Source organism: Buteo buteo, chromosome 15, assembly GCF_964188355.1.
Source record: "Buteo buteo chromosome 15, bButBut1.hap1.1, whole genome shotgun sequence".
In the NCBI taxonomy this organism is placed as follows: Eukaryota; Metazoa; Chordata; class Aves; order Accipitriformes; family Accipitridae; genus Buteo; species Buteo buteo.
In genome coordinates, this window is record NC_134185.1 from 22,060,838 (window position 1) to 22,087,327 (window position 26,490).

The following is a 26,490-nucleotide window of genomic DNA, read 5'->3' on the forward strand; positions in this document are numbered from 1 at the left end:
CCGGCATCGCGATCGCGACCGCTCCCGCCGCAGCGGGAGGGTCCGTCCCGGCCGCTCCTCGCTATGCTACCGGCGTGCCTCCGCCCGGGGCGGCTGCTGTCCGCCGCGCCGCTCCGCCTGCCCCCGCCGCGGGGAGCCGCCGGCGGGGGGGAGCCCGCCCGGAGCCCGGGGACCAGCCGCGGTAAGGGCCGCTGGGACGGGGCGGCGGTGGAGCGGGGCTGGGTCGGCACGGCGGGAGGCACCTGCGGCTCCGGTGGTGCCGGGCGTCCTCCTGCCGGCCCCGGAGAGCCGCACGGGTGGGCTGCGGGGAGGTGGGCAGCGGGGGCGCGGAGAGCATCCCGGCAAGCGGAGGGGGGGGGGGGGGGGTCGGGAAACCGCCTGGAGGGAGCTCTGCCGGGCGGAGGTGGGGAAGTTCGGTGCCGGAGTGACTCTGCCGACCACCGGGACGGGGCAGGGGGCTTTTCCCCTTCGGCCGTTACTACGGCCCGTCGTTCGCAGTTAGCGTGCGGTTTGACGAAGTGGGGGGTTTTTTTCCTATCTTCAAGCTGAGCAGGCTCACAAGGTGGTTGCAAGTTACAAACCTTCGAAGTTTGACAAAAAAATCCTCCTCTGGACCGGACGTTTCAAGACAGAAGAAGAGATTCCTCCGAGGATCCCGTAAGTGCGCTGCCCTTGTCCAAGGGGAACGTGGAGCTGAAGGGAAGGCGGTGGCCTGATCCAGATCTGAAGCTTTTCCACAGAGTTTGAACCGGTCGGTTCTTCAACACTGAAAACTTGGAAACAAACTAGAGGGCAAAAGAATTTCCTGTCCTGGTTAGAGGTTAAGATGAAAAAATGTTCCTTTCTGGGGTCCCCAGAGCCTGGGATTAAGAACTGGATCCATCTGAGGAGATAGCCTTGGTTACTTTTATGTACTGGCTTGTTTATTTTGCTTATTCCTAATGTGTAATTAGAGAAGGATGTTATTGGTAAACAATATTTTCTGTTTATAGCTCCCATAAATGGCTCTAAGGGAGCTGACTGTTACTGGATGATGACATTCAGCAGATCACAATTTATTATAGAATTTGAGGAAAAATAGAGAAGGAGGTTATGAGAGAAACATCCCCCACCAAGGACAACCAAGTGCTTGACATAGCCTTAGCCTCCCATTCTTGTTGACCCACTGGACCAGATGATCTTCAAAGGTCCCTTTCCATCCAAACCACGCTGATTCGGTGGCTCTCTGACTCGCTGAAAGTTAGCATCCCCCGAGGGAGTCAGTCACTGAACACATGAAACCCCTCTAATGCCAATTGCTGCCTCTTTTGTAGGATGTTAGATAGTGTGTTAGACGTCCCTCTCCAGGACACACTACCTTTTATCATCACAGTACGTCCCTGTTTTGTGTGGTATGTTAAGCATAAGCGGCGTGCGAGGCTGTGTCAAGCAACGGGTGTATCCTCTGCCTGTTCTTGTTGGTTCCTGACGGTTTCTCTGGTGTTTGCTGAGCTGGATGGTGGCTTTCTAAAGGGTCTAACCTCTCTTGCGCTATGTTAGACTCACCACCTTTCCCTAGAGAAGGGTTCAGACAAGTCTCAGAAGCTCTGAAAGCTGTTCAAGTCGTCAGGAGGCATTTATAAAGCCACATGCATTTGCCAGTCCATACACGTACATGCACACAAATCACTCATTTCTGAGCGGTAGCTGGCCTGGCAAGTGCGTGTCACCATTTTGAGCTTTCTGGGTGAGCAAAGTCTTTTTAGAACTGTAAGATCATAAAGTAAGAACTGTAAGAACTGTAAGATCATAAGTCATATACTAGAAGAAGTTAATTGTGAGACATTGAAGCTGAACTGTGTCACTGCTTTAACTATTAACAAAAAAAATTTGTGCGATATCATTACCTGTGAACACAATCTAGCTGTTGAAGATAGTTTATACTAGAGTCAAATATGCAGTCTTTATTCAAGGTTGTTGTGGTTTGTTTCTTTTTAAAAACAGCTGTTACTGACTTCAGTAGAGGTTTACCCAGTCTTGATTGAGCAGTAAAGGCCCTAATGTGCAATTAGGGAAGAACATAATCAGGTCTGTTTTCCTTAAAGCAGAGGCAGAAAGCAGGGAGAAAGTGAAAATCTGCTTCAGAAGAGTTTCAATTAGTGCATTGTGAAATAAGATTAGGCTAATAAGCCAGACTAATAACACTCACGGTTTTGCTTTTGTCGCTACAAATGGATTAGCGGATTAATGATTTCGTGTGCTTGTCCAGTGTGCGGTTTGATTTAACGATGATGATTACCATTGTACAAAACAAAAGCAGTTACGTGGAACCGCAGGCGTTGTCAGCCACCTGCAAGGAAGGCGGCACGCAGAACACGTGCTCGCGTGTGCGTTGGCAGGGAAGGGGCTAGTATGGCACAGCCGCTCCTCACACTTGCCCTCCTCCGCTGCATTAAGCCTTCGAGAGAAGCACTGCAGCCCTAAGCCTCCGTACAGGCTTCCACGGGCAGAACTTCCACTGTAAGAACCCCAGCTTTGCCCCATCCCACCACTCATCCTCTTTAAAGTAAAGCTAAAGGTGTTTTGGGGGAAAAGAGATCATTACAAGATCTTTACTCACAGTGTAAAATCAATTCTTTATGCAACTGTCCTTTTTACATATGTATGTATAAAACCATAACTATATATTATGTATATTTATATTCTATATTTTATGAATATATATAGAGAGAGATAAAGCATTCCCAGGTGATTTATGAAAGGAAAATAGCGCGCAGCCAGCAGTATAATGAACATCTTAAAAACTGTAATCCCAAGTATAATGTCTGACTCAGAAAAAGACTTGGCTGAAAGTTTTGAGACAATTCTAGTGGTAACGGAGATTTCCCGTACTGCTGGTTCTCAGGGGCATGCAGCCTGCTCACAACGGAGAAGGGTGGAAACGGGAGCTGCACCAACGCAGCTTGCTGGGCCGTACAATGCCTCTCGTGCAGCAGCTACTGCCAAACACAGGGCAGAAGTTTTCATTCCTTTCGCCTTTGATGACCAGCAAAAATGATCACGTAGACTGTTCTTGTTTAGGTGGGTGTTCCTGTAACAGTGAGAAGGCTGACATCAGCTGCCCACTCTAAATAAAGCTGCTGCTTTTCTAAAGAACTAAAAACTTGTAGCAGTACAAACTCTGTTTTAATCACCTATCCAAATAGGTAAAGTCCTTAGCCTACAGTATACAGGATGCTACCTGAACAGGTTAGATATGACAGTAATTAATTTCCAAAGCTAATTTTGAATAAAAGGAACTTGCTTTCACCACATCTGGGTGACACAACATATACTTCTCCATCTGTTTAAAATAGATAAAACCCCTTAATTTTTACTGTTTGAGCATAAGGTATGCTTTCTGGTGTATTTACCCCAAGTATTTAGATGCAAATATTTATTGCATAAGCAGTTTTTTGTTTGTTTTTGGTTTTTTTTAAGCTTAAAAAAAAAGATCATCTCAAATCCATTAAATGTTGTTTTTCCACTGGAAACAGATTAGTGTCAGAAAATGCAAAGCTCTTGGGTGGTATGTAACCAATCTTAGCAAGCTGAAGATGCTTGTTTTAGAAGCCAATTCTATTTTCATTTTTCAATTGTGATGTTACATCTGTGATGCTTTGAAGAAGAGATACTTCACAGTTTTGTAATGACTCAATTCAATAACTTTCATTGCAGGCCAGAGATGCTGGACAGGGCAAGAAACAAAGCTCGAGTTAAAGCTTGTTACATCATGATTGGACTCTCAGTTGTTGCCTGTTTTGCAGTGATTGCCTCAGCTAAAAAGGTGAGTACAGCCCTAGCTCATTATCACATAGCATACTTAAAAATGAATTCTGTGAAAAGTAGACAAACCTAAACAAACACCAGCAGCTTACACCTACCCTAGTTTTAGCTAACCTATGTTCCTGTCACCCCTGCCATGTAAGTAGCTGCTGGCTGTTCCCGAGGTTGGGCAGCTTTCCCTGAGGCACATCGTTACTCCTATGACGCTACTCCATGTTTTACTTCCACAGGCTGCTGCACGTCATGAGTCCTTAACGAGCTGGAACTTGGCAAAGAAGGCCAAGTGGCGGCAAGAGGCCGCGCTAGCAGCGGAGTCGAAGACAAAGTAACTTCGTATGAAATGCCAAATGTCCTTGTAGGAGCAAAATTAACTGTTGGCGAGAGTGATCAGTGAATTTCACCAATAAATGGACAACTGTGGTATTGCCCACGCTGGAGCCAGTAAGGGTAGTTACAGCATCGCTAAAAGAAACAGAGGGTCTCTTTTATCAGAGATAGTTGATGTACTTGTTGCATACAATTAAAATTAGTTAGAATGTTCTGCATATGATTAAAAGCAGTAATTAATTTCAAAGGAGATGAGGTAGTTTCCTAAGGATGTCAGGTATGGTTGGATAGGTATTTACAAAACATATTTAAAACCAAAAAGTTTTCTGTCCAGTGACAATGCAGTTTTACAGCACACAAATCAGCCAGTTTGAACTCATTTGCCTCAATGCTGTATTCAAAACGGCATTTGCGTTTTCTAGTTTAAGCAGCCACAGTTATTGAAGCACTAAATAAATACAATAAACATCTGTAAAATAGGTTTTATTGGTTTCTGTATGGTATTTGGAGATTTAACATTCCATAATATTGCATACTACTCATATGTGTTCTGTTACAGTAATGGGCCTTTGGCCTGGATTTAAAGATGCACTATTACTATCTGAAGTTAGTATAGGTATTTTATTTTCCACACATTGTATGAAGATATTGTGCCATAACTAACTGAAATTTCTCATTCCAGATTTCAGTGAACTCTTGAGGTCACAGTTAAACTTCATATATCAATTGACAGACCTATAAAAAAAATCCTCAGTTGTACAATTTAATAAATTTAAACCAACTGAGAACCAACCGTGGAGGAAAGACAATAGTGCATCTTTTCTATTTTATTTTTTTTTTAAAGACAGACCCGACAATAAATATTTTCCAGTTGCAAACTTGTTCTACAGCTAACTTATTTCTGTGCCAACATTATTACTATTTTCTGATTGCTGCTAGCAACAGTGTTTAAAGCAAATACTAGAAAATTAAAAAGCTGTATGAACCAGTCCTCAGACAAAAGTGCAACAATGAAAAAATTAGATATGATTCAGTGTATCAAGAATAGGGAACTAAAAAAAATAATCTTATGCTTTGCATAGTTGCATAGATTAGCTAGTTAGTATTCACATTTAAGCAGAACAAATGGTACCCTTTTAATTAAAACCAAACTCACAAAAACCAAACCCCTGTATTTTGAAACAGACTTTGTAACTGATAGGGCACTTCAGATTCCATATAAAATACCAAACTTAAAGAGATTTTCTTCTCACAGTTTTGGGTTTTTTTCTCCACATTGGTTTCATCTGTTTAAGCATCATCATATTATACCCTAATGACTATACCAGAGCTGACCTTAAGTCATCACCTCTAGTTTTATAGTGTTCATTTATGTGCTTTTAACAAAGTGTGATGTAAACCCAGTGATAAAATATCCTTTGAAGAAGAATTTTCATTATTATTTTTTAACAATTTTAGGGTAAACCAAATGTTGAGTTTAAATAATGGTTTTCATTAGCCAAAGTCCATCAATTTTAGTTCCCTTTTAAACTATTACATTTAAATGTATCAGGCATGAAATATAGTTTATCTAAATGCGTAAAGTGCAGTCACTAACCATTCACACATATAGAATAATATATCCACAAAACTGAAGACGTTCTTTCAAAACAAATATAATACTTTAAACGTCCCCTCTTTTCTTCAAGTCTTTTAATCAAGATTTTTATAGTTCAGATTTGGTTTAGAGAGGCTTATAAATGCAGTTGTTACAGGGTTCTCCAAATAAAAGCAGGCACAGCTGGTTATGTTATCAAAACAAGGTTGTTAGAAACCATGGAATACCCTGTTACCTGAATAATTTTCTTACACTAGAAGAACATTGAAATTCAGCATTTACTAGTAATCCTGGTAGATTTCCATGATCGTTACCCTGTACTTTGAACAGATGGGGCAGGGGGACCGGGTAAGGAGGAAGGTCAGTATATGAAAACCTAAAACTATGAGAGTAGAAAGGGCACAAATACAATCATCTAACATTATATGAAAATTTGGCAGCTGTACTCATTATCACACTATTCAAAACTGTTGTATGCTGTACAAATCTAGGTTTAAAGTGTCATTTGCTAAAATATCTCATTATTCAGAGTTCATAAAGTAACAGCACTCCTATATACATCTTACACTTCTATCTTCCACTAAAAAGACTTCAAAAAGAGGTTTCTTCCCTCCCAGTTACATCTTAGTCAAAACTGACCAGTAATCTTAGAAAATCCACTTCAAGTCCCACATTCAATTACAATATAGTATATATTGCTGTAACATCAAAGTGAAACATCTTAGAATCTTAACTTGCATGTAAAAAAAATTCTAAATATAAAATGGTACTGTAAATGATACCACCTTTAACCTGTATTTTTCAGTGCATTAAAATACTGTTTAGTGACAAGCACAGTGCCATGGGTAAGTAATCTGAAGTTTAAACTGCAGCTTTTTATGAAGCATGAAATGCTCTCATATGTCAAAGATTTCACTTAACCCAGGAGTTTGATGTTAATACATTAATTACAGGTAATAAAAAATAATCATACTTCAGAGTTAACCCAAAGTATTAATTTCTCCAAATGAGATATACTACTAATACACCAGAAACACTACTTATATGCAAGTCAAAGCAGAGCATACGTTTTTCCGTATTCAAAACTGTTAATGTAAATATTAGAATTCTTTTAGTGTTTAACAGCAAACACTGTATATTGTAGAGCCTAAATATTTAGATGACAATAACTTCTAGTTAGTTTCGGTGTCCACATACTTAATGCTATTTACAGTACAACAAACTTTTCCTTCAACTGGAAAGGAGTGATTCACTATTCATTCTTCACTGCAGTATTTCTATTGTCTTACCAAAAGAAAATCGAGTTAGTTAACTTAAAGAACAATTCAAGTGGCAGTAGCGTATTTGGTCAAAAAAATAACACCTACTGTCAAAACTTTTAAGAAGCTACTGTACTAGAAAGGCAAACATTGCAAAGTTTCTCAAACTAAAATGGTGTTACCACATTTTGACAGGAGACAGCTGTAGACCATCTGCTTGGCAATTTGTGCAAATCACCATCTCTGTCATTCATAATCGCCAGCATTCTTGTGGTAACTACAGCAACTGCTTCCACTGCAAAGTACTGTATTTGTGGCTGACTTTTAATGCCATTTAGCAGCTTTTAATTACAGAGCCAGCATCAAATGACCTGCAAGCTCTCTGCTGATTCCAATCTGAAAACCTCTGAAATAGTCCTCTTCCCACATAATTCAGAAAAAGCTTTTTCATATATTCAATATTATATTAGGTAATTAGCATTATATATGTATGTCTGTTATGTCTTTAAATACATTTTATAAATAAATTCCAACAGTGTGTTATAAAGTAAGTAATGCATAAAAGTTTCACAATTTAAATAAATATTTTTCACATTCCAATTCAGCTTCTTACAAGCTCATCTTTATTTCATGCCTTAGTTCTGAAGCAATGGTTTTGCTTCAATACAAGAGGTAGATTTGATAGAGACTGGGCAAGTCAAGCCTACTGCCAAAAATGCAACTGTCAGTAACTGTATTGCTGATACGCAGTTTGAGACTACATGAAAAATTCAGAACCACTACCTAAAGTCCTACCAAGTCTTAGCTTAACAGTTCTTGTTAAATCACATTTAATGCTTTAGACATGATTACTCACAGTTGTTTTCTGTACATAAGAGATAATGAAAAACACAAATACAAAACAAAGAACAGTTGTATCTAACACAATATATAAAAGTGCATGAGCTGCTTCTTCATCTATTTCTGCAAAACATATTCAACTTTTCCTCTAACTTTGGCCATAAAGAAAAGACCTCTGGGGGAAAAAAAAACCCAAACCCAAACCCCTACAAGTGTTTACATTTTATGCTTGTCTTCAGTAGTTTACAGCTGAAACCCCTCCATTGGAGCCTCCTGCTGTTGAAACACAAACTGCTGCTGACTTTCATCCACCTGAGGTGCAATACTGGAGTCCTCTTCTTCGACACCAAAGTAATGTTCTATGAGTTCAAAAGCCTTTTGGTAGATCTCTTGGTTTTCATGCCTCTGAAGAAATTCAATTTTATCAAGTCCTAAATTCAAAACAAAACATTTTCAAAATCAAGTTGCTTAAATGAATGATGTATTCAAAAGGAAACAGCTTATACTATAGCTTATAGTATAGTGGTACTTCTTAGATAGAAAAATGCAATCCCAAATCATTTCAATTCATTCAATATCACTGGTGCTTAATTTCCCAGCCTATGTATTTCTTAGTCTTCATTTTCTGCAGCACTTTCTGCTGTCCAAACTAATTTTAAAACTATGCTAAAAGACTATCAATTAAACTAAGGAGGAGGCTGTAGTATCTACAAAGAAACATGCCACGCCTAGAAAGAAACTGAATCTGTATAGAATTAGGATAGCAATTTCCAATATCCCCATTTCTTTTCTTTTACTCTTTCAGTCTTCCCCAAATCTAAATTCCATCCCCTATCATGGAGTCATCACTGGGCACAGTCTGGTATCTTACTCAAATTTAATTTTAAGATTGAAGATACTATCTTTCCAAAAGCTTATTATTTGCAAGCTAGAGAACATAACCTCTGCTCTGCTGGCAGAATTAAGTGCTTGGTGGTCAGTTACGTTGATTCAAAACTCCTTTTTAGCTATTTAAGATAATTCAGTTTTCACTTAAGTTGGATTAGGAAGAGCTCATACAAACCCTTCTGGTCACTGCAGAGGCCAAAGCAATGAGGGTGATATAATTAGCTGTTTCCCCTACTTGAACTTATGCTCTACAGCTTCAGAAGCCTACACTTAACTGGTAAAGGCAAAAAAGAACCTAGGCATTCAATAGTTGAAATTATGAACGGACTCAAAATCTGGAACAGAATAAATTCCATTAAAGTATTCAATACTTATTCCTCTTACACATTAGATTGCAAAGTAAGTCTAAGTATGCACTTGGTTTTAGAAATGAAACTCTAACATGGAATTCAGACTTAAAGGCTTCTTTACAGAAAAGTTAGTACCATCTAATCAGATGTAATGGGGTCAACTAGAATTGTTACTAGCAGTTTCTGAAACACAAACGTCTGCCCATTTTGTTTTGTCAGAGCTACAAAAAGATAACCCTCCATAAATAATGCCAGATTCATTAAAAGCCACTTTTAACATTAGTTTTGTTAAATCAAAAGCATCTAGTTGTGAAATTCCACAAATAGTCATTTTAGTTTTGATACTCTGCCTTTAAAAGGTGGTTTAATTCAACAACTCTTAAAAGAAGAAACAGAAGAAAATACTTTCACAAATTAGGTACAAACTTATTTAATTTTATGATCTGAAGTCGATTTGCTATTACTGATATTTACTATGCTAAAAAGTGATCCGACTTTGGGAATAAGTAAAACAAACTCTGATCTTGCATCCCTGTTGGTAATGAAACCATACCAGACAGGACTATATATTAAAGTAATAAGACTATATTTAGGATTGACTGATAAACTTATGCAAGCCATGGCTCCAATAGACTAGGACACCTGTGTGTTAAATTTTTCTGAGAATGTTTCTCTATAGGGACATTTAATAAACTGACCACAGACAAATGCTCACAGGTTTTCTGCATTTAACCACTTCTCCCACGTTACATTGCTTAATTTATGATACTTAATGTTCACTTACGCTTGAAGTAGTTCTTATATTAAACTTCCCTACAAATTTCAAAATGGTTCACAATGGTTTTGTTTAAGTTCAGGTACGCAGTTTTATAAGAAGTAATTTCTTACCATATGCTTCCTCTATAAGGGCACAATAAGGATTAATGCCCATTCCATTTTGCTTAGACTCTTGTTCTCCAAGACGCAGAATATTTTCAAGTCCATTTAAAGCCACCTGTACTATTTTTGAATCCATCACAGTCAGGAGGTCACAAAGAGGCTTGGTACAACCTAGTGCTACCAAATACCTTTATAACAGCAGAAGAACAGAGAGGGGGTGGGGGGAAAAAAAGGACTGATAATCCAGCACATTTATTCTGACATACCAGTCTATCACTATTGGTCCTTAATTTTGCTAAAAAAAGTGGCTGAAACAAATTTCTAAAACATGCAACAACACAAAGACAAGCTTAGTCTGAAATTGAATAAATACTCTAATTTATCCTAATGAGAAAATTTAATGTGCATATTCCTAACTGGAGTGTGGAATTTGTAGTCTTTTCAACTTCTTCTCACTTACAATCTTCAGATGGGTTTAACTGAATGTAAGAGAAAAAGTTAGCTTTAGCAATAGGTTCTTTTCTCAGGCAGTTGAAACTCTGTAGTGGCAAAACCATTGAGTAAATACGTTAGAGTGCTCTGTGCTAATGTAGTCCACACTAGTAGTCCATTAAGGTATTAACATTACCTACTATAAATGGAAGGACAACACTGTAAATATAAAAAAATATTGGGATTCTTAGTATCCTACTCCTTTTTCCAATTTTGCACAAAATTGTGTATGAACTTTTGAAAATCAGAATCTGTGTCCTTGTTTCTAGTGTGTAAGTAAAATGAAGACAGTAATGTTTGCCTGCATAAAAAGGTTGCTTAAACATAGTTTATTTAGTGGTTTTAAATTATCCTGCAGTTAGACAGTAGTACTGTGAGGACATTAAAAGGGCTAAAACTTCATGACACAGATAATATATCTGTATTTTGTGATGAGAAGCTACTTGTATGGTATTACATTCACATTTACTATGTGAAGATCCTGAACTAAAACTTACTTAAAATACACTAAGTTTTAAGATGTTACATTATGCAAGCAATCAAAATAATAATAATTAAAAAAAAAACAGGAACAAACTTTCCTTACCTCTGTTAACAGTCATTATAAGAAACCCAGGATTGTTTACATCTTAAATAAGCATGCACTTATTGCAATAGATCTCCCAAATGCGCTAGAAGAGTTATCACATCACTTTCAGTTCTGGCTTCCAAACAATACACTGTCATTTATAAATCCATTTATCAACTACTGATTCAAACTGATCACTATGCTGACAGTATTCAGAGAAACCAGAGTATCGTCTAGTCATTCAAGAAGTCCAATCTTTGCATCACATAAATAGCTGCTGACAGTAAAATTTTAATCAAACTCGATTTTGAAAAAGGTTAGATATCTGCTTTAAAATAATACTGATAATAAGTATAAAATACGTGAAGAAACTACTAAGATTCCTGAAGTCTCTCCACAAAGATACAATCCCATTGCACAAGTTTTCAAAACAACTCTCCCAAAGTTTTCCATTTTCAAACACTGAAACTGTTCATTAACTGTTCCAATTCTCTTTGACAATATAGTATCAGCTCTGGAAGATAATCCTGTGAAAGCTTTAGGTGTAATACCACCAAACCAAAGCAGTATCGGTCAATTTATTATTAAGTCTACTGCACGTATTTCACTCATTTTTTGGAATTCCTACATATTTAGTCCCTGTACAGTGTTTCAAGGAATTACAGTTGTGTTTAGGATTTTATCGCTGTGTTCATCAAGACTCAAATGCAGAAATAAAAATGCCTCAGAGAAGATACTTAGGCAGAGAAAATAGTAACATATACAAACTTACCTGATCTGTTCAGGGGTTCCTCCTGATGTTGCATTAGTTATGGCCCATGCTGCTTCTTTTCTGGTGCGAAATTCAGCTTTTTGAAGAATTTCAATCAATATTGGAAAAATATTTGCATCTATAACAGCCTACGAGATGAAATTGTAATATTTTACGACAATTAACAAAGATTCAGTATACACAAAAAACATTAATATCCTTCAATACAAGAGTCAGTGATGCCCATTGATACAAAAGCAAACAAAGTTTTGTTAGAAGGCAGACAAACTAGAAATTCTAAACTAAAATTCAGAACTATTCCAACATTGCACTGCAGCAGCAGCCATCAGAATATCTTCTTTTTTAATTTCTCTGTCTCTGGTGGACAGAATACTGCTTACTGGATAGGCCCATTTAAAAATTATATGACATAAGCACTAAACCTGAGTTTTTGAACTGGAGATCAAGCCTCAGAACAAAACTTCACTTTGTCCATTTATTCACATTTGGAGCCTCCATACAAAGACTATGTCTATACTTGAAGACTGTATTACATATTTTAAATGACATCAAGAAGTAACATTTTAATCTCTGATTGAAGTAGAGGGGAAAAAAAAAGTCATATTGAAACATGTACTCTGATTCAGAATTCTCATTTTTATTGACCAGAACCTTTTTTCAGGTAACTCCAGACACCTGGAGCAACAGTCAGGATTTAATAGTTTCCACAAGAATACAACTCAATATTGATGGCATCATGCAGGTTTTTTACCCAAGCAAAACGTTCCAGCATTTCCAAATTGGTAGAATTGTCCACTTTTCACTGGACTAATTTGTGCAAGATGTTTTGTTTCAACTTTTAAGAAAGGGGAATTGCTTTTTACTTTAACATGCATATTACAATGCAGAATAAAATTAGAGAGAGTATACCAGTAGATGATGCTCCCACAGGGAAAAATAACTGTTGACATCAGATCGAAGAGAAGTATCCTTTCATTTGTTTTATAAGCATCAACCAAATCCCCATGAGAGAAATTAAGCCATTTCTCTAGTACAAATCATGACAGCTATTTTTAAAGTATTATTTTATGAATTTATTTATAATAATCTTCAAAATTTAGAAGAAAACATTTAAATTAGGTAAAATTATAGACAGGATTAAAACAAATAACGCAGAGGCAATGTAGTATCTACTTATTTCTCCTTGTGAAGAAAAACCAAGTGAACTAGTAAAATGAAAACAAACCAACCAAGTAACAAGTATACAGGCTTTACCTGAATCTGAGCTCTGTTTCCTGCAGTAATATTAGAAACAGTCCAGCATGCTTCTTTTCGAATAGATTCCTTGGGACTACTAAGCAAGTGCAAGAGACAGGGTAATGCAGAGCAGTTTAGAATCACCTAAAACAATTTGAGAATTGAAAATTGGGTTGTACTATCTATATATAAGCACTTTCGAGATGACTTCAGATTTTGCAACACATTTATATTTTACGAAGTATCATAGATAACAACCTGCAAAATTGAAGTGTGCAATGCTGTAGTGTGTGAATAGACAATCCAGCAATCTGCCCTCAATTAAGTTCAGACCAGAAGACTGACAACAGCAAGACTAAATAAGGCTGTTTAAGGCTAGAATATGAACAACTGAGAATAACTGAGAAGTGTAAATCTAATTTGTATAGTTAGTTGTTCATTTGTTTTTTAAGACAGATGTTTTCTATTTAATTCCTTGACAAAATCCTCTCCTATAAAGCTCACAACAAATTATTTAATTAACTTATTTCCTTATTTTCCCTTTACACTAGTTCTGTCAGCCTTTTAGACACAGTTTTCTTTAAAGCAAGACCTGTCTTAGTATTTCCTGCATTGCTTCAAACTCAATTCCATTGCCTGAAATTAAAAAATAAATCTTTAGAACAAATTGCATCAGTAAGACTATCACATGCAAATTCATGGACAAATCAAGTATGACTGATGCTTACAAGTGAAAACTTTGACTGTATTTGAAGACTTTAAAAAGGGAACTATAATAAATAATTGAACACCCACTAAGGATAAAAAATAAAAATAAAAAATGGGAAGCAACAGTCAAAGTACCATACAGGAATGAAGCAATTGACTACATACAGTGCTGTAAAAAAAAGTGTTCTTTCTTGCAGTAATTTAATGTTTAAAATAGCAGCCTAAACTGTCAAATTAACAATATAGATCTTTCACTAACATAGGCAGGTACCTCTACTGGACATGTATTTTGTCACAAATTTTACAAAGTTCTGTCCTGCCAATTCATTTTTCTTCAATCAACTAGTCTTACCTGTGTCTGGATATCATCCCCAGTAACAATATTTCCAACTGCTCTTAATGCAGGGGATACCACCTTGTAATCATTATGCCTGGAGACAAATATTAAATCGCTTGATATTACCAAGTGTTAAAAGTATAATTTTGCATTTTCAGTGAACAATGTTTTACTTCAGGTGCTAAATTTTTAGTTATAGAAAACACTGCATTACTTCTTATACTTTCTCCTTATTTAGCCAAATTTGACAACTGCAAGCCCACAACTGAATTGCTGATTCAAGGAAAGGGCATCTCTACGGAACAACACAACTTAGATTAATCCATCTGTCCAGCAGATTCATTTCACCCAGCTCAAGTATTATTGAATACAATACTGGAACCTGCATCATTCAATAGACACAGAAACAAAAGGGATGGTGTTAGCTGTATACTAAAACTTAGTAGCCCCCCTTTGTAAATGCAACTCCCCCCTTTTGTAAGTCAATAACCCTAGAAGCCAGTACATGAAGCCTGCATTCCCATATTCAACTGTCTGAGATGCAGGGGAAGGAAATCTACTTAGTTGTCCTAAAGCTTCTACAGAAGAGAAAGCAACCTCACCCTCTCCTGACAGCTATACAAATGAGCTTTTCACAGGGAACTGTGCTGAGCTGTCAGTGCTGGGAACTACTACCCCTGACCTACTCTGCAGTCCCCATGTGAACACAGGGATTTAGCCTCCCTTTCTAGGAAAATAATGAACCATAAACCAAATATACTGGAACAGTTCAAAAGTGGCACAAGCCTGCCTCTGGACTTCGTGAGTCCGAGAACTGTCTGTATTGCAACTGCATCTCCTAGAAAGGCAAGAAAACAAAATGCAAAAATGAAATAAATAAAAAAAAAGCTGTGAAATTAGTTTACAATTCAAGCTTGGTCTTCAGTCTTCACCTTTCTATTCCCTCATGTAAACGAAATCCTACATTAAATTTTAAAGAATATAAAGAAATACTTTGGAGAAAACTTTTTTTCCACTGTCAATCTCAGGAAAAATCCCAGGAGCCAAGCAACTCTTAGCAAGCAACTTAAAAGGATTCAGACTGAATTCACATTCATCATTTCTCACAAAATAAATTTACGCTTGAGGTGAGAAAAAACAACTAAATTTTAATTCATTAATATTAACAGTACTGCAAGACATGTATTTGGTGAAGAGAAGACTTACATAAGCAGCTCTACCAATCTTCGACACACTCCAGAATCAATAACAGCTTGAATTTTATCATTGGGACCATCTGAAAGGTAAGAGAGGGCCCAGCAAGCATCTGCTAATACATCCGGGTCACTGCTAAACAACAGTCTTGATAAAACATTCAAGCAAGGAGCAACCTAGGTTGAAGAAAAATATTGCATAAAATTAGATGGTTTGTATTTTTCAACTTTCAGAGAACATTCTACAAAGGCAAAAAGATGCAAAACTATTTACTGCCAAAGCACATGAGGTCATTAATGAATCAGGACCTACGTGGAACACTTCCTGATTAAACTAGATACCCAATTCAAACTGGTAAATTGGATAAATGATTCACAGCCTATTTATTTAGAGATACTATATTAGCTATATAATTGTTCAGCTTAAACAAAAACCATCTGCTTTTACAGATAACCAGATGATCAGGAATTACTGATGCTTTCTTGAATCACTCAGGGAACAGAATTTCAAAGTAATAACATTTTTTGATATTGCCGTCTTTGTAGGAGTACTGGAGGTTATTTGTAATAACCAATTTACAATTGCTTTAACCACAAAGAAACTCAGAGTAATTCACAGAAGACTCAACGTTCACTGAATCAAATCAAACAAGCAACGTCTGACTTCAGGTCTCACTGCAACTGTTGTCTCTGGCCTTAACCTCCTACAAGCTCCACACAGAGCCAGATAAACTAGACCATCTTAACACCACTTGGAACCTGACAGGTTTCAGCTGTACAGTTTGGGAATTTCATAGTCTTTGTAGAACTTAATTCTTTATCTTACGTAAGTTGTGCAATTCAGCCTCCTTTACGTGTCCAACTGGTGCTATTGCAAAGGGCAAAAAGCAAAGGAGCTATTCTTCTTAGCAGCTGCTTACGGGGCATCCTTTTCCACTGAAGTTGTGTTTAAGCAGCAAGAAATCTTGTTGGTTTTTTACTACCAGAACAAGACACTACTGAAGGATATAACTTAGGCAGAACAATTGTGAGGTGATCAATTAATTGACACCAGAAATCACCCCTTTTTGTTAATATCTCTCCAAGAATTATTAAGTAGCAATGACAGTAATTACTACCCTATGAGGTAAACTTCAAGACACATAAATTCTCTCCAGATTATCATTAATGATCATTTAACCTCAGACTCTTGTACTAGAATATCCAATGTTCAGTTCTTTTAAACTTCTAATGTCATTAACCTTACCAGAAATTAATTTCATACTGAAAATAAGGAACTAACACTCCTATTAGCCTCTACAGTCTTCCTCTCTTTACAACCATGTACTGGAGAGAGGAGGAAGTGAAGGGGAGAGCATACAGGCAAATCACTTCTGTCATCATAGTCTGATTTAACTGCATCTGACAGAGCAGAAAACTCAAAATTTTATTCCTGCAGCATGCACTCTCAATCATAAAATAAACAAACAAACAAAATTAAAAAAGCTTCAATCATAACTCACATCCTCTAAAACAGATCTGGAGAAAATACACCCCCAAGAGGTTTAGTGCTGAACGTATTATTTGTCCATAATTTCATACCACTGAATGACTATTTGCATCTGACTAACTACAGTCTCAAGTTTTTAAGTAATTTAATTTTATTGCTGATATGTGTCAAAGTAGATGATTTTTTGCAGATACAACAGATGGACAAGACCGTGTGATTACATTAAAAAGATAAAAATTGAGTCTATCTCCAGATTCAAAAACTCTGTGTGTTATGACATGTTACAAACATAAGTCATCTTCAGCTTTCTGACTTCTCAAAATGAATATTTTATTATACCTTACTGAAGTCCGGAGGTGGGTTCTTTCCTCTACAGAGATTTGAGAGAGCCCAGACTGCATTTCTAGTTGTTGTAAGACGATTTGAATTTGTTAACAGTCTGTCCAAAAGAAACAGCAATAATAAAAATAATCATTTCTTAGTGAAAACATAAGTCTTTTTATGTCTATTACCAACAGTACCTCAAATCAGGAAAAGATACTCTATTATTGGGCACTAGTTTCAATTTATTTCTCTTCATAGTTTACATGCTGCAAAATTTTCTTAGAATCAACTGAATCAGAATAGATTATTTTGTGTGGATATCTCACTCCCAAACCAAATATACACATATAAAGTAAACCATTGCTCATATGAAAAATCATTCAACTAATCTTTTCTGAGGGTCTTGAGAAGGGGCTAGGAGAAACAACCCTCCCTTGAATTAACTTTGATGTTTTCATTCAGAGAATGAAATGAATAATAATAAAAATAGTTCCATAAAAAGTTAGAACTTAAAAGATCTTCTAAAAAAATTAACACTTTACTGTTTTTGAATAGAATGCGAAAGATTCAACACCTGAAAAAATCAGGTTCATGTTTCAGATACATACCAAAATATCTAAAACTGTTAACCTGTTAAATGCTTGAGGAAGGTAATTACAGTCTCCTCTACTATTTTAAGCTATTTTACAAATGTTTTAAGACATTCATTATTTTAAGCAATAATAAATTGAACAAAATTTGTGTTGTGTAAATTTTTTCCCTGTGATGAAGCTACCTTACATCTTATTGTAGGCATACAGTAAATGCTGGAATGATATTCCTAGTGAAGAGAAAACTTCTGGTGGAACACAGCTCGTGTAACAACTACTCTGCCAGCTCATTTCAACAAGCAAATGGATAGATAGCAGTACCGGAGCTTGGAGCTACTGGACAAAGGTGAGAAAACCAGCCTATTGCCCAGCCACTTGGAGTCCCACAAATGCAAGTATGAATTCAATCACCTCTCTCACCCTATAGATCCAGAACTCTGGCAACTGAGTTCTGCACAGTATAGAAATTTCATACCTGTGAAATAACACTTCTCTGCTTTTGCAAACATTGGAAAAATTCCAGTCATGGACTAATTAAAGATATGCATGAAGCTGTGGTAATCCAAAACATCAGCTTCATAGCAATATAATAAAAAAAAGAAACATTCTCAATTTACCAAAGAGCTTATACTCTTTTCAAATAAATTTTAAAGTTGAAGTTTACAGTTATGTATACCTGTACACTATAGTTATAGAACTAATTGACAATACTTACTCCAAAAGGGGTGGTAATATTCCACAGTTCAAAACAAAGTCTCTGCATTCTGCGTTATCACCAGCAATGTTACCAAGAGCCCACACTGCCTTAAAAAGCAAAGCATCCAAGTGAATTTATACATGCTTGCCAATCAACTTTTACAGATAGTCTATACATTTTTACAGCAAATATTATAAAATAAAAAAAAAGCAGTATCATTCCAAATATAAAATTTCAGAAGACTACTGACTTCTAGATTGCATTTTTTTGTGAATTCACACAAAGTCAATTACCTACACTTGAAGTCATCCTTTCAGGGAAAGTAAGTCTTCTGATACAAAAATATGTTGATTTGTGTGCTTTTCAATAAAAAGGATGCACACACTCTTTTAAATATTAACATTTGCTCACTATGTGTAATAGATTCAATAAAACTGACTCAAAGTTGCAAACAATGTATGAGGAATAAAAAAGTTAAATCATGAACTTTCACTATACAAACTTACAAACATGCTAAATAAAAGCTAGCAAATTACAGCCTCTCTTAAACATAAACAGAAAACCCCCAAAACCAAACCAAACAAAAAAACCCCAAAGTTCAGGAAAATGTTAATGAAGACTGTAACATAGTAAGGTGGAAGAGCAGAAGGATATAGGAAATAAAGCTGCAAATAACCTGGGGAAAAAAAATTCACATTGTTTTCTACTCTATTATTTCTATTACAGTGTTTTAGTTCCTGTCCACCTGAAAATGCCACAATAGAAATAAAGTGCTTCCTTCAAACTACTCAATAACATGAAATAAAAAACAGATTCAAAGAAACCTGAAAGAATCAGAGGAAAAAAAAAAGACATGAGGGAAAAAAAATACCGAAGGTAAATTTTTATCCTCCTTCAGCCAATGAGCAGATGAGGCTCAAAAACTCTCTAACCATATACATCCCCAAAAAGACACTCAGAAATGAATTTTAAGTAGTTATAAAACACCTCAAGAAAAGAGTTACCTGCTCCTGTACATCTTCATGCTCTGAACTAAGCAACTTAATAAAAATTGGAACAGCTCCAGTTTCAATTACAACTTTGGTGTGTAGAAAAGTTCCAGATGCTATGTTTGTCAAAGCCCAAGCTGCTTCAAACTGTTGAGGAGCACAAAGACGACCATGTTAAACCACTTCACAGTAAAACTTAAACTCATGAAAACAGCTTGACATGAGAGTTGCAGAGGTTAATTTTCTAACTTTTTTTCCTTTCCACTGAAATGCAATTATTACTATTATTTTACTTTCTATACAATAAAATAATTGGCATTGACAAAACCTCTATTTTAGTAAGCTTGCAGCACTAACTGTAAGGAAGATTTCAAATCTCTATTAACTAGTACAAATCCCTTCTGTTTACTCTGTATTAAGTTTAAGTTAATTCTTCCAGTATGAATGTACACAAGGGCTAAGTGCCATTCCATGAGCTACCATGAATAGACAGAACTAGTCACTCCTATCATTGATTATATATTTTTCAAAGATTTTCTAAAAGGGTTTCATACAAGCCTTTCAGTTTCCTGTATTTTTTTCTCCTTTTCTACAATTTCAACTGAAAAATACTACCATATATTCAACACAAACAAAACAGATTCTGCTTACACATCAGGGCTGATGATCTTAATATACCACCCTGGAAACCCCCTTGAACACATTCTGCTTTCAACACCCAAGTATTTGACCAGCTGAATACATAACGCTAAAGACTACTATGAAATTCGCAAGAGTAAAGTGACAAGTTCAGTGGCAACAACTGACATTTTAGGCAACTAAAATTTACAGCTTCAGTGGTTAAACATAGTTAAATTTTACTATTAAAAAAACCAAACAAAAACAAAAAATACATGCTTTCCAACGCTCTTTTGGAGGGTTTCTAATCCCATTGCAAAGCCCCAATCAGTATCAGCCAAACTCACTTGCAGAGTGTAATTCTCATTCCTCTCTAGAAATTTCACAAATCTCTGTACTACTCCTGGTTTTTGTATGACTTCATCTATAGGTGGATTAGGCTCTAGGGAATAAAAAAAAAAAAAAAAAAAATCTGTTTAAGTCTAACAAAAAAAGACCAAATAAATTACTTTTTCAGTATGACACAAAACACGAATACAATTCTCAGTTCTTAACATAATTTTTAGCATTCAATCATTTTAATCTCAAAGGAAGGAGCTAAACTTCTGACTTTAGAAGCTGGCAGGATCATCTCTGTAAAGTGCTATAATTTACTAAACACCCTACTATGTATAACAATAGTAACACATACTACTATCTATTGGCATATTAGTAACACATTACAAAACACTGTTCCCTCAATCAGTAGCTCAGATCAGTACCTAATCATAATTTCTCTTCCACTATTTTAAATGACCAAGCATACTTTTACCTATCATGCCATACAAATGCTGGCATTGATTCAAGTCTGCACATCTTACAGTCTCAACAAAAACAAGTTACAACTGTTCTTTGGCAGCCAGAAAATTTTTCTCCCCTCAATTACAGAATGTGAATCAGAAATTGAAGTACTGCAACAAGTATTCTAAGTAATGTTAGTGTGCGTTAGTTACTGCCCTGAACACTTCAATCAAAATATCCTTGCTTTTGTTACTTTGTCTGAAAGACTTAACATTAGAATAATGAAGCTTTCTGTATTTAGCCATTAGGTCGGAAGAGATTAGGCACAGTTTCTCTATAAACAGAACTGGAAGTTTCAGCAAGCTCTATTTTAAAGTAAAGTAAAATAAAACTAAAGGTTAACTGACTCTCTCTGACTAAAAATTGTACTAACAACACAGAAGGAATGAAAAAAAAATCAGGCAACATTTATGTACCTTTAGATAGCAATTTTCTGAACTTCTGAGTCGCTGTGAGTTGCTGATCAGGATCATCTGAGAAAATCATCTGCACCATATCTACTGTAATAACTTCTTCCTAAAAATTAAAAGAGGATTTCTTATGTCTAGTACTATGCACATTAACCGATAACATTCTAAACACACTCTAAAGTAATTACCTCTGGAATAGGTACAGTAGAGCTGACATCAGGATCCTGAATTGGACTTTCTACCATAGATTCTTCATTTCCCGGGAGAGAAACGTTTCGGCGTTTAAACAGCTAAACAAAGAAGAAATATTTGGGAGACTTTAGAATTTACCATAGAGTGGGTAATGATGACATACACTTGGAAGAAATGCTTTCACCAGTCAAAGTATTTCAACTATTCACTTTCCTAGTCATCCATGCAAATGGAATTCTACATGAAAGTTTAAAGAACATAAAGAAGAAAAACACTACTGTATCTGTACTTTGATAAACTGCACTGCAACACTTCAGAGAGACACTTAAAAACTGATTTTCTTTTTAATTAGCAAAGATCCATAAATTTTTTCCACATAGAACTCTTTACTTTTAGTCTTTTATACCTCATAATTAGCATTTACTTTTAAGCAGGAAACAGTATTCTACAAGCTACTTCCTCCTTTTTTAGTTTATAAGCTAAAATCATCAACACAGAGCCAAAGCTTGTGTTTCAGCACTCTGCATTCCTTCCTTCAACAGAAGGTCTAAGATCTATGTACTGTCTTTGCATAACAATTAAACAGCACCTATATTTCTTATACAGTTGCAGAAAGATTAAAACATTAACATTATTTTAATATAGTTGGAGAAAAAAATAGCATAGCTTCAAGGTGAACTTCCAAATTATGTAACATTAAACATTCTCTATGTCCAAAAATCACTTTACAATTGGCTGCATGCACTGCCTATACTCAAAATACATACCTGCACTGTAGTATTTAATAAGGTATGTTTAATGAGTGCCTCTTCATTTTCTGCATACAAGCAGATCATTCACATCAGCCTGTTTTCTTCTAGACACCAAACCTATATTTTTATCTTTAATCCAGTACTACACTTAGAACTACTGTAATTAACAATTCTAAGAATATTATGTTGGCATCTTTAAAAATAAATGTTAGAATCTCGGTCCGCTGACTAAGATGATACCTGTAAGCATAATAACGAAACCTCCTACTAAATCCTGATGGTTTTGTCCTCTAGGTGTCTATAGACACCTAGATTTCTGCTATTGTACATGCCCAAAACTGCAGAAGCAACTCCATGTTTTACATCTACCCATATTTCAAACAGGAACCTAAACCAAGGCATTCTCTCAATGTTCAACACACTTCTGGATTGGGCACAATCCTGGACACAAAACAACTGCAGAATCCTTGACATAAACAAGGTTTAAGTGCATTTAAACCCACAAAGGAAGAAACAACATTCTTCTTTTGGAAGACCAGCCATTCTTTCCAGCACTTAACGAGGACACAGACACTCTTGGTTGAAATGTATAAACTCTTTTTGTTTAGGATCATGGCCTATCTACCAGTTATAATTTTTTCTGGAGCAAAAGCAGTCTCATCTCCCTGCATAAACTTGTTCTCCACAGTTCAAGAAGAGCTGAAAAACACCAGTCCACCAGATTAAGATCAAGGAGAACATAAGAGTATTCTCATTGTTACAACAGTCAGCATGGGAGAGGAAACACCCATTATTTTCATAATTTATCTCGGGACTATCTACTAGAAAATACACAAACAAAACTTTCAGCAGGAACTGCAGTGCAGTTACCCATTCACAGGTAAATGCTCCAGTATCACACTACTTCTTACTCTTACCTCTCTGGCCCAACTAATTTAAATTCTTTTTCCATGCAGTAGCACCACTTTCCCAGGAGAAGAGTAAGCATTCCCACCTCAGAGAAGACTGTAGATCAGTGCCTGGGACACTCTCTAGGTTGTGGGAGACAAATTCAGCCACTTTAGACCAAGCAGAAAAACAAACTACATTCCTTCCTTTTCCCAAAATGTTTAGTAGTTTCTTGCCAGGAAAGTAACTGCCACAAACCATTAAATTATACAATGCTCCATGTACTCCAATCACTAAAAATTCAGTGAGGACAACTGCAAATGTTATATGTAATAGTTCAGGGATCACTAATCGGTAGCTACTTTACTAAGTTACTGTAGAAAAGCTATTTGGGCAATTTGAAGTATGGCTTCAAAGATGAAAATAACCCTCTCCCTTCTAACAGTACAATTTTGGCCCAAACTCTGGAAGAGAATGCAAGGTTTCTAATCCTTACTGGAAATAAGACTATCCTTTCAGCCCAGTCTTACATGTTTAAACCTAGACTAAGGATTAAACTTAAAATGTGGGTCTCTCCTCTGTGTGCCCTACTGACTTAAGAGGGCTTCTGTTCATTTTTTTTGATCCTATCAAGAGCCACCTGGTGCTCCCCAAGACTGCACAGAACCCAGCCATTCAGCCTGGCACTCTGGATTCTGCTCCACAGGAGGAGACTGCTCAAGTCCTTTCACATATCTGAATTAAGCTTCACAAGCACTTAACAGTTAACAGCTCACCAAGATACTTACCTGTTCTTCCCTTTTCTGTTTCCGAAGCTGGATTCCTTCCTCCTCTCTTCGCCTGCGCATTTCTTGGGGATTCAGTGCATTATTCTTGTAGCTTTTCATTCGGAAGTTATCTTTACCTGGGCTTGCCATGTTGTCTATTAAAAAAGAAAAATTAGTGCAAAAGGCCAAACCTTGCAAGGCAAACCTGCCATCTCTTGCACTACAAAAGTATCTACAGCAGCAGTGTCTACATCTATTCCTGTAGTTGCTTGCAATACCCAGTTCATCAACAAAAATCTCTAAGGTAGAAATCAGAGAAAAACCTTTGCCTAGATAGGCATTTCTGAACTGCAGATTAAACTACAGCTCATCTTGAGGATCAGATACTTCATTAAAGGGCATAAGCTAGTGCAAAAAGAAATTATGGGTCTTATGAACAAACTGAGAAACAAAAAGCAAAAACATTACATTGCTAAATTTTGATTCTGTCAGCAAGTAAAGGAATTTGCTTTCTCCTCTCATAAGAGACATTAAATGTATTAAAAAGTAAGGACAAATCCAAGAACAAAACCTGCAGTAATTACTGCTTCATTTAAAATCTTGCTGCATTGTTTCTTTTGTTGTTGTTGGGGTTGTTTTTTTTTTGGGGGGGGGGGGGGGGGAGTTGGTTGTTTTTTTTTTTTTAAGATGCCTAACTTGCAAACATAACACAGGACCTAAAGATTATGCTGTGTTTCCTTCTAAACTGTATGCAAAAAAACAAATTAAGGGTCAGTAGCACCCAGACAGGCATACTCTTTTCCATTTTAAACTAACAAAATGATTGACTCATTCTAATTAATAGCTCTTTTGATGGATTAGGGGATTATAATTTGACTGTCATTTCAGGCATATCAGTTGTGAAAAGATAAAAGTGATAAAACATAATTCTGTCACTTAAATGATCAAACTGACTGATTGGAAAGGTTGTTAATAGCATGGTACTAGGTTTGAAAGCTAAAACCGTAGCCTTCATCTGAGAAATAACTGTCAAAAATATGATTTAAGACTCTACACCAACTCTCACTTGTCTGGAATTCTTCCACAACAAGAAAACAACTGAACTACAGCTCTTGAGCTGTGCACAGTTCTCTCTCAACCTCCATGACAGGACTATTTATTTATTTATTTTAATATCAGTAGTACCAAGGACTGCTGAGCAATAAACACAAACTATGAGAGGAAAACAGTCTGCAGACTTAGGCTGACCTCAACAAGACACTCCAAGGACTCAGCAGCCTGTTTCACCCAAATGCATTTGCTTCACAAGAACCTTAGTAAACTACTGCCATCTCTGGACTGCAATGCTAAGCGTGCCACCATCTAAGGCAATTTTCTAGTAATTGTCATGTTAACTTTTGAGGCACAATTTAAGAACATCATTTTTCCAACAACACTACTGGCTTAACTAGTCCTAGAACATCACCATTTCCTTAATCATTCATGCCTTGCTAATTTAGTTGCACCAATAAACTGTCAGGCCAAGCAATGAACCAAACAAGAGAAGCGCACATGCAAAGTAACCCAGTTTAGGTCACTGGCTCTATAGCGTTACAGAAGCTCAACTGGGAAGAAGCTCTCATCAAGACTGTTTTCAAAAAGAAAAGCTTATGAATTTATAGCTTCATTCCCCGCACAAGAGTTTTGGTATAGACGTCATAAGGGCAAAAAGACTAGCAGTCCCTGATCTATTCAGGCTTCACGACTTCTGCATCTAGATCCAAGGAAGCTCACGCTTCTGCTCTGCAAAACCACGCTCGTTTTCACACTAAATCCCTCCACATCCTGCATCTCGCCCACTTGTTGTGCCTAGGCTAAGACCTAGCCTACTAATAGTTTTTTTGGTAGGTTTTTTTTTTCCCCTCCCTGCCTACAGCAGGCTCCCTAAATACGGCGCCTTGCTGTACCACCGCCCCCTCCCCGACCGGCAGCGCGGGGGGAGGCCGGACGCTGCCCGCAGGCTTCGCACCGGCCAAGACCCCGGCGCAGGGCCGGGTCAGACCCCCGCCGGCTGCTCGGCCGAGAGGACACCCGCCCCGGCCACAGGGAGCGGCTAGCGAAGCCCCTCACCCGCGAAGCCCCTCACCCGCGTCCCTTGACGAGGGGGGCGGAAAAGCTCCCTCCATCACCAGCAGGGCACGGCAGGGAAGGGAGGACGGCAGCCCTCTCGACTCGAGGAAGCGGCGGCGAACAGCGCAGGAAGACCCCGTCCCAGCACCGACCGCCGCGCCCGGCGGGGACCGAGCTGCCGTGCTCGGCAACGCCCCGCTGCTGCCGGCCGCCCCCGAGCAGGCAGGAGACCGGCCTGCGCCGGGGAGCCTTACAGCGAGGGTGCCCCGGAGGGGACCGCGGCCCCTCCTGCCCCTGCCCGCCGACTCTTAGCGCTCTTACCCATCGAAGCGGAGTCGCACGGCGCCCTGCCGCCCTCCAAGCGAGAAAGCCCCACGCCGCTCCGCTCCGGAGCGCGGCACCGGTTCGCAGTTCAAGATGGCGGACGCCGCCCCGCCGCGCGCCGCACTGGCCGGGGAGGGGGGTGGGGGCGGGCCCCCTCCGTTCCCAGCAGGCTCCGCGCCAGGGCAGGCACCCGCCCCGGGCGGGGAAACGACGCTTCCCGGCAGGCAGCGGCGGGGCGGGGCAGGGCAGGA

General features: G+C 37.7%; 2 protein-coding genes across 3 annotated transcripts; one reads left to right on the plus strand and one right to left on the minus strand.

The window, feature by feature from the left end:
• On the plus strand, positions 1–7,587 carry FAM162B (family with sequence similarity 162 member B). Its single transcript, XM_075046756.1, has 4 exons — positions 1–181; positions 546–657; positions 3,697–3,805; positions 4,035–7,587. The coding sequence occupies exons 1-4, from the start codon at positions 64–66 to the stop codon at positions 4,131–4,133; spliced, it is 438 nt and encodes a 145-aa protein (XP_074902857.1). The 5' UTR covers positions 1–63; the 3' UTR covers positions 4,134–7,587.
• Positions 7,293–26,385, minus strand: KPNA5 (karyopherin subunit alpha 5). Of its 2 annotated transcripts, XM_075046753.1 has the most exons (14): positions 26,237–26,385; positions 23,828–23,961; positions 21,396–21,497; positions 21,214–21,313; positions 20,305–20,399; positions 19,355–19,486; positions 18,369–18,457; positions 17,079–17,178; positions 15,264–15,427; positions 14,073–14,151; positions 13,031–13,156; positions 11,777–11,904; positions 9,954–10,132; positions 7,293–8,258 (listed from the first exon to the last, which is right to left on the minus strand). In XM_075046753.1, the coding sequence occupies exons 1-14, from the start codon at positions 26,238–26,240 to the stop codon at positions 8,071–8,073; spliced, it is 1,620 nt and encodes a 539-aa protein (XP_074902854.1). In that variant the 5' UTR covers positions 26,241–26,385; the 3' UTR covers positions 7,293–8,070. The 2 variants fall into 2 exon arrangements, with proteins under 2 accessions (XP_074902854.1, XP_074902855.1); XM_075046754.1 differs by lacking the exons at positions 23,828–23,961; positions 26,237–26,385 and adding an exon at positions 23,069–23,184.
• Positions 26,386–26,490: the final 105 nt, after the last annotated feature.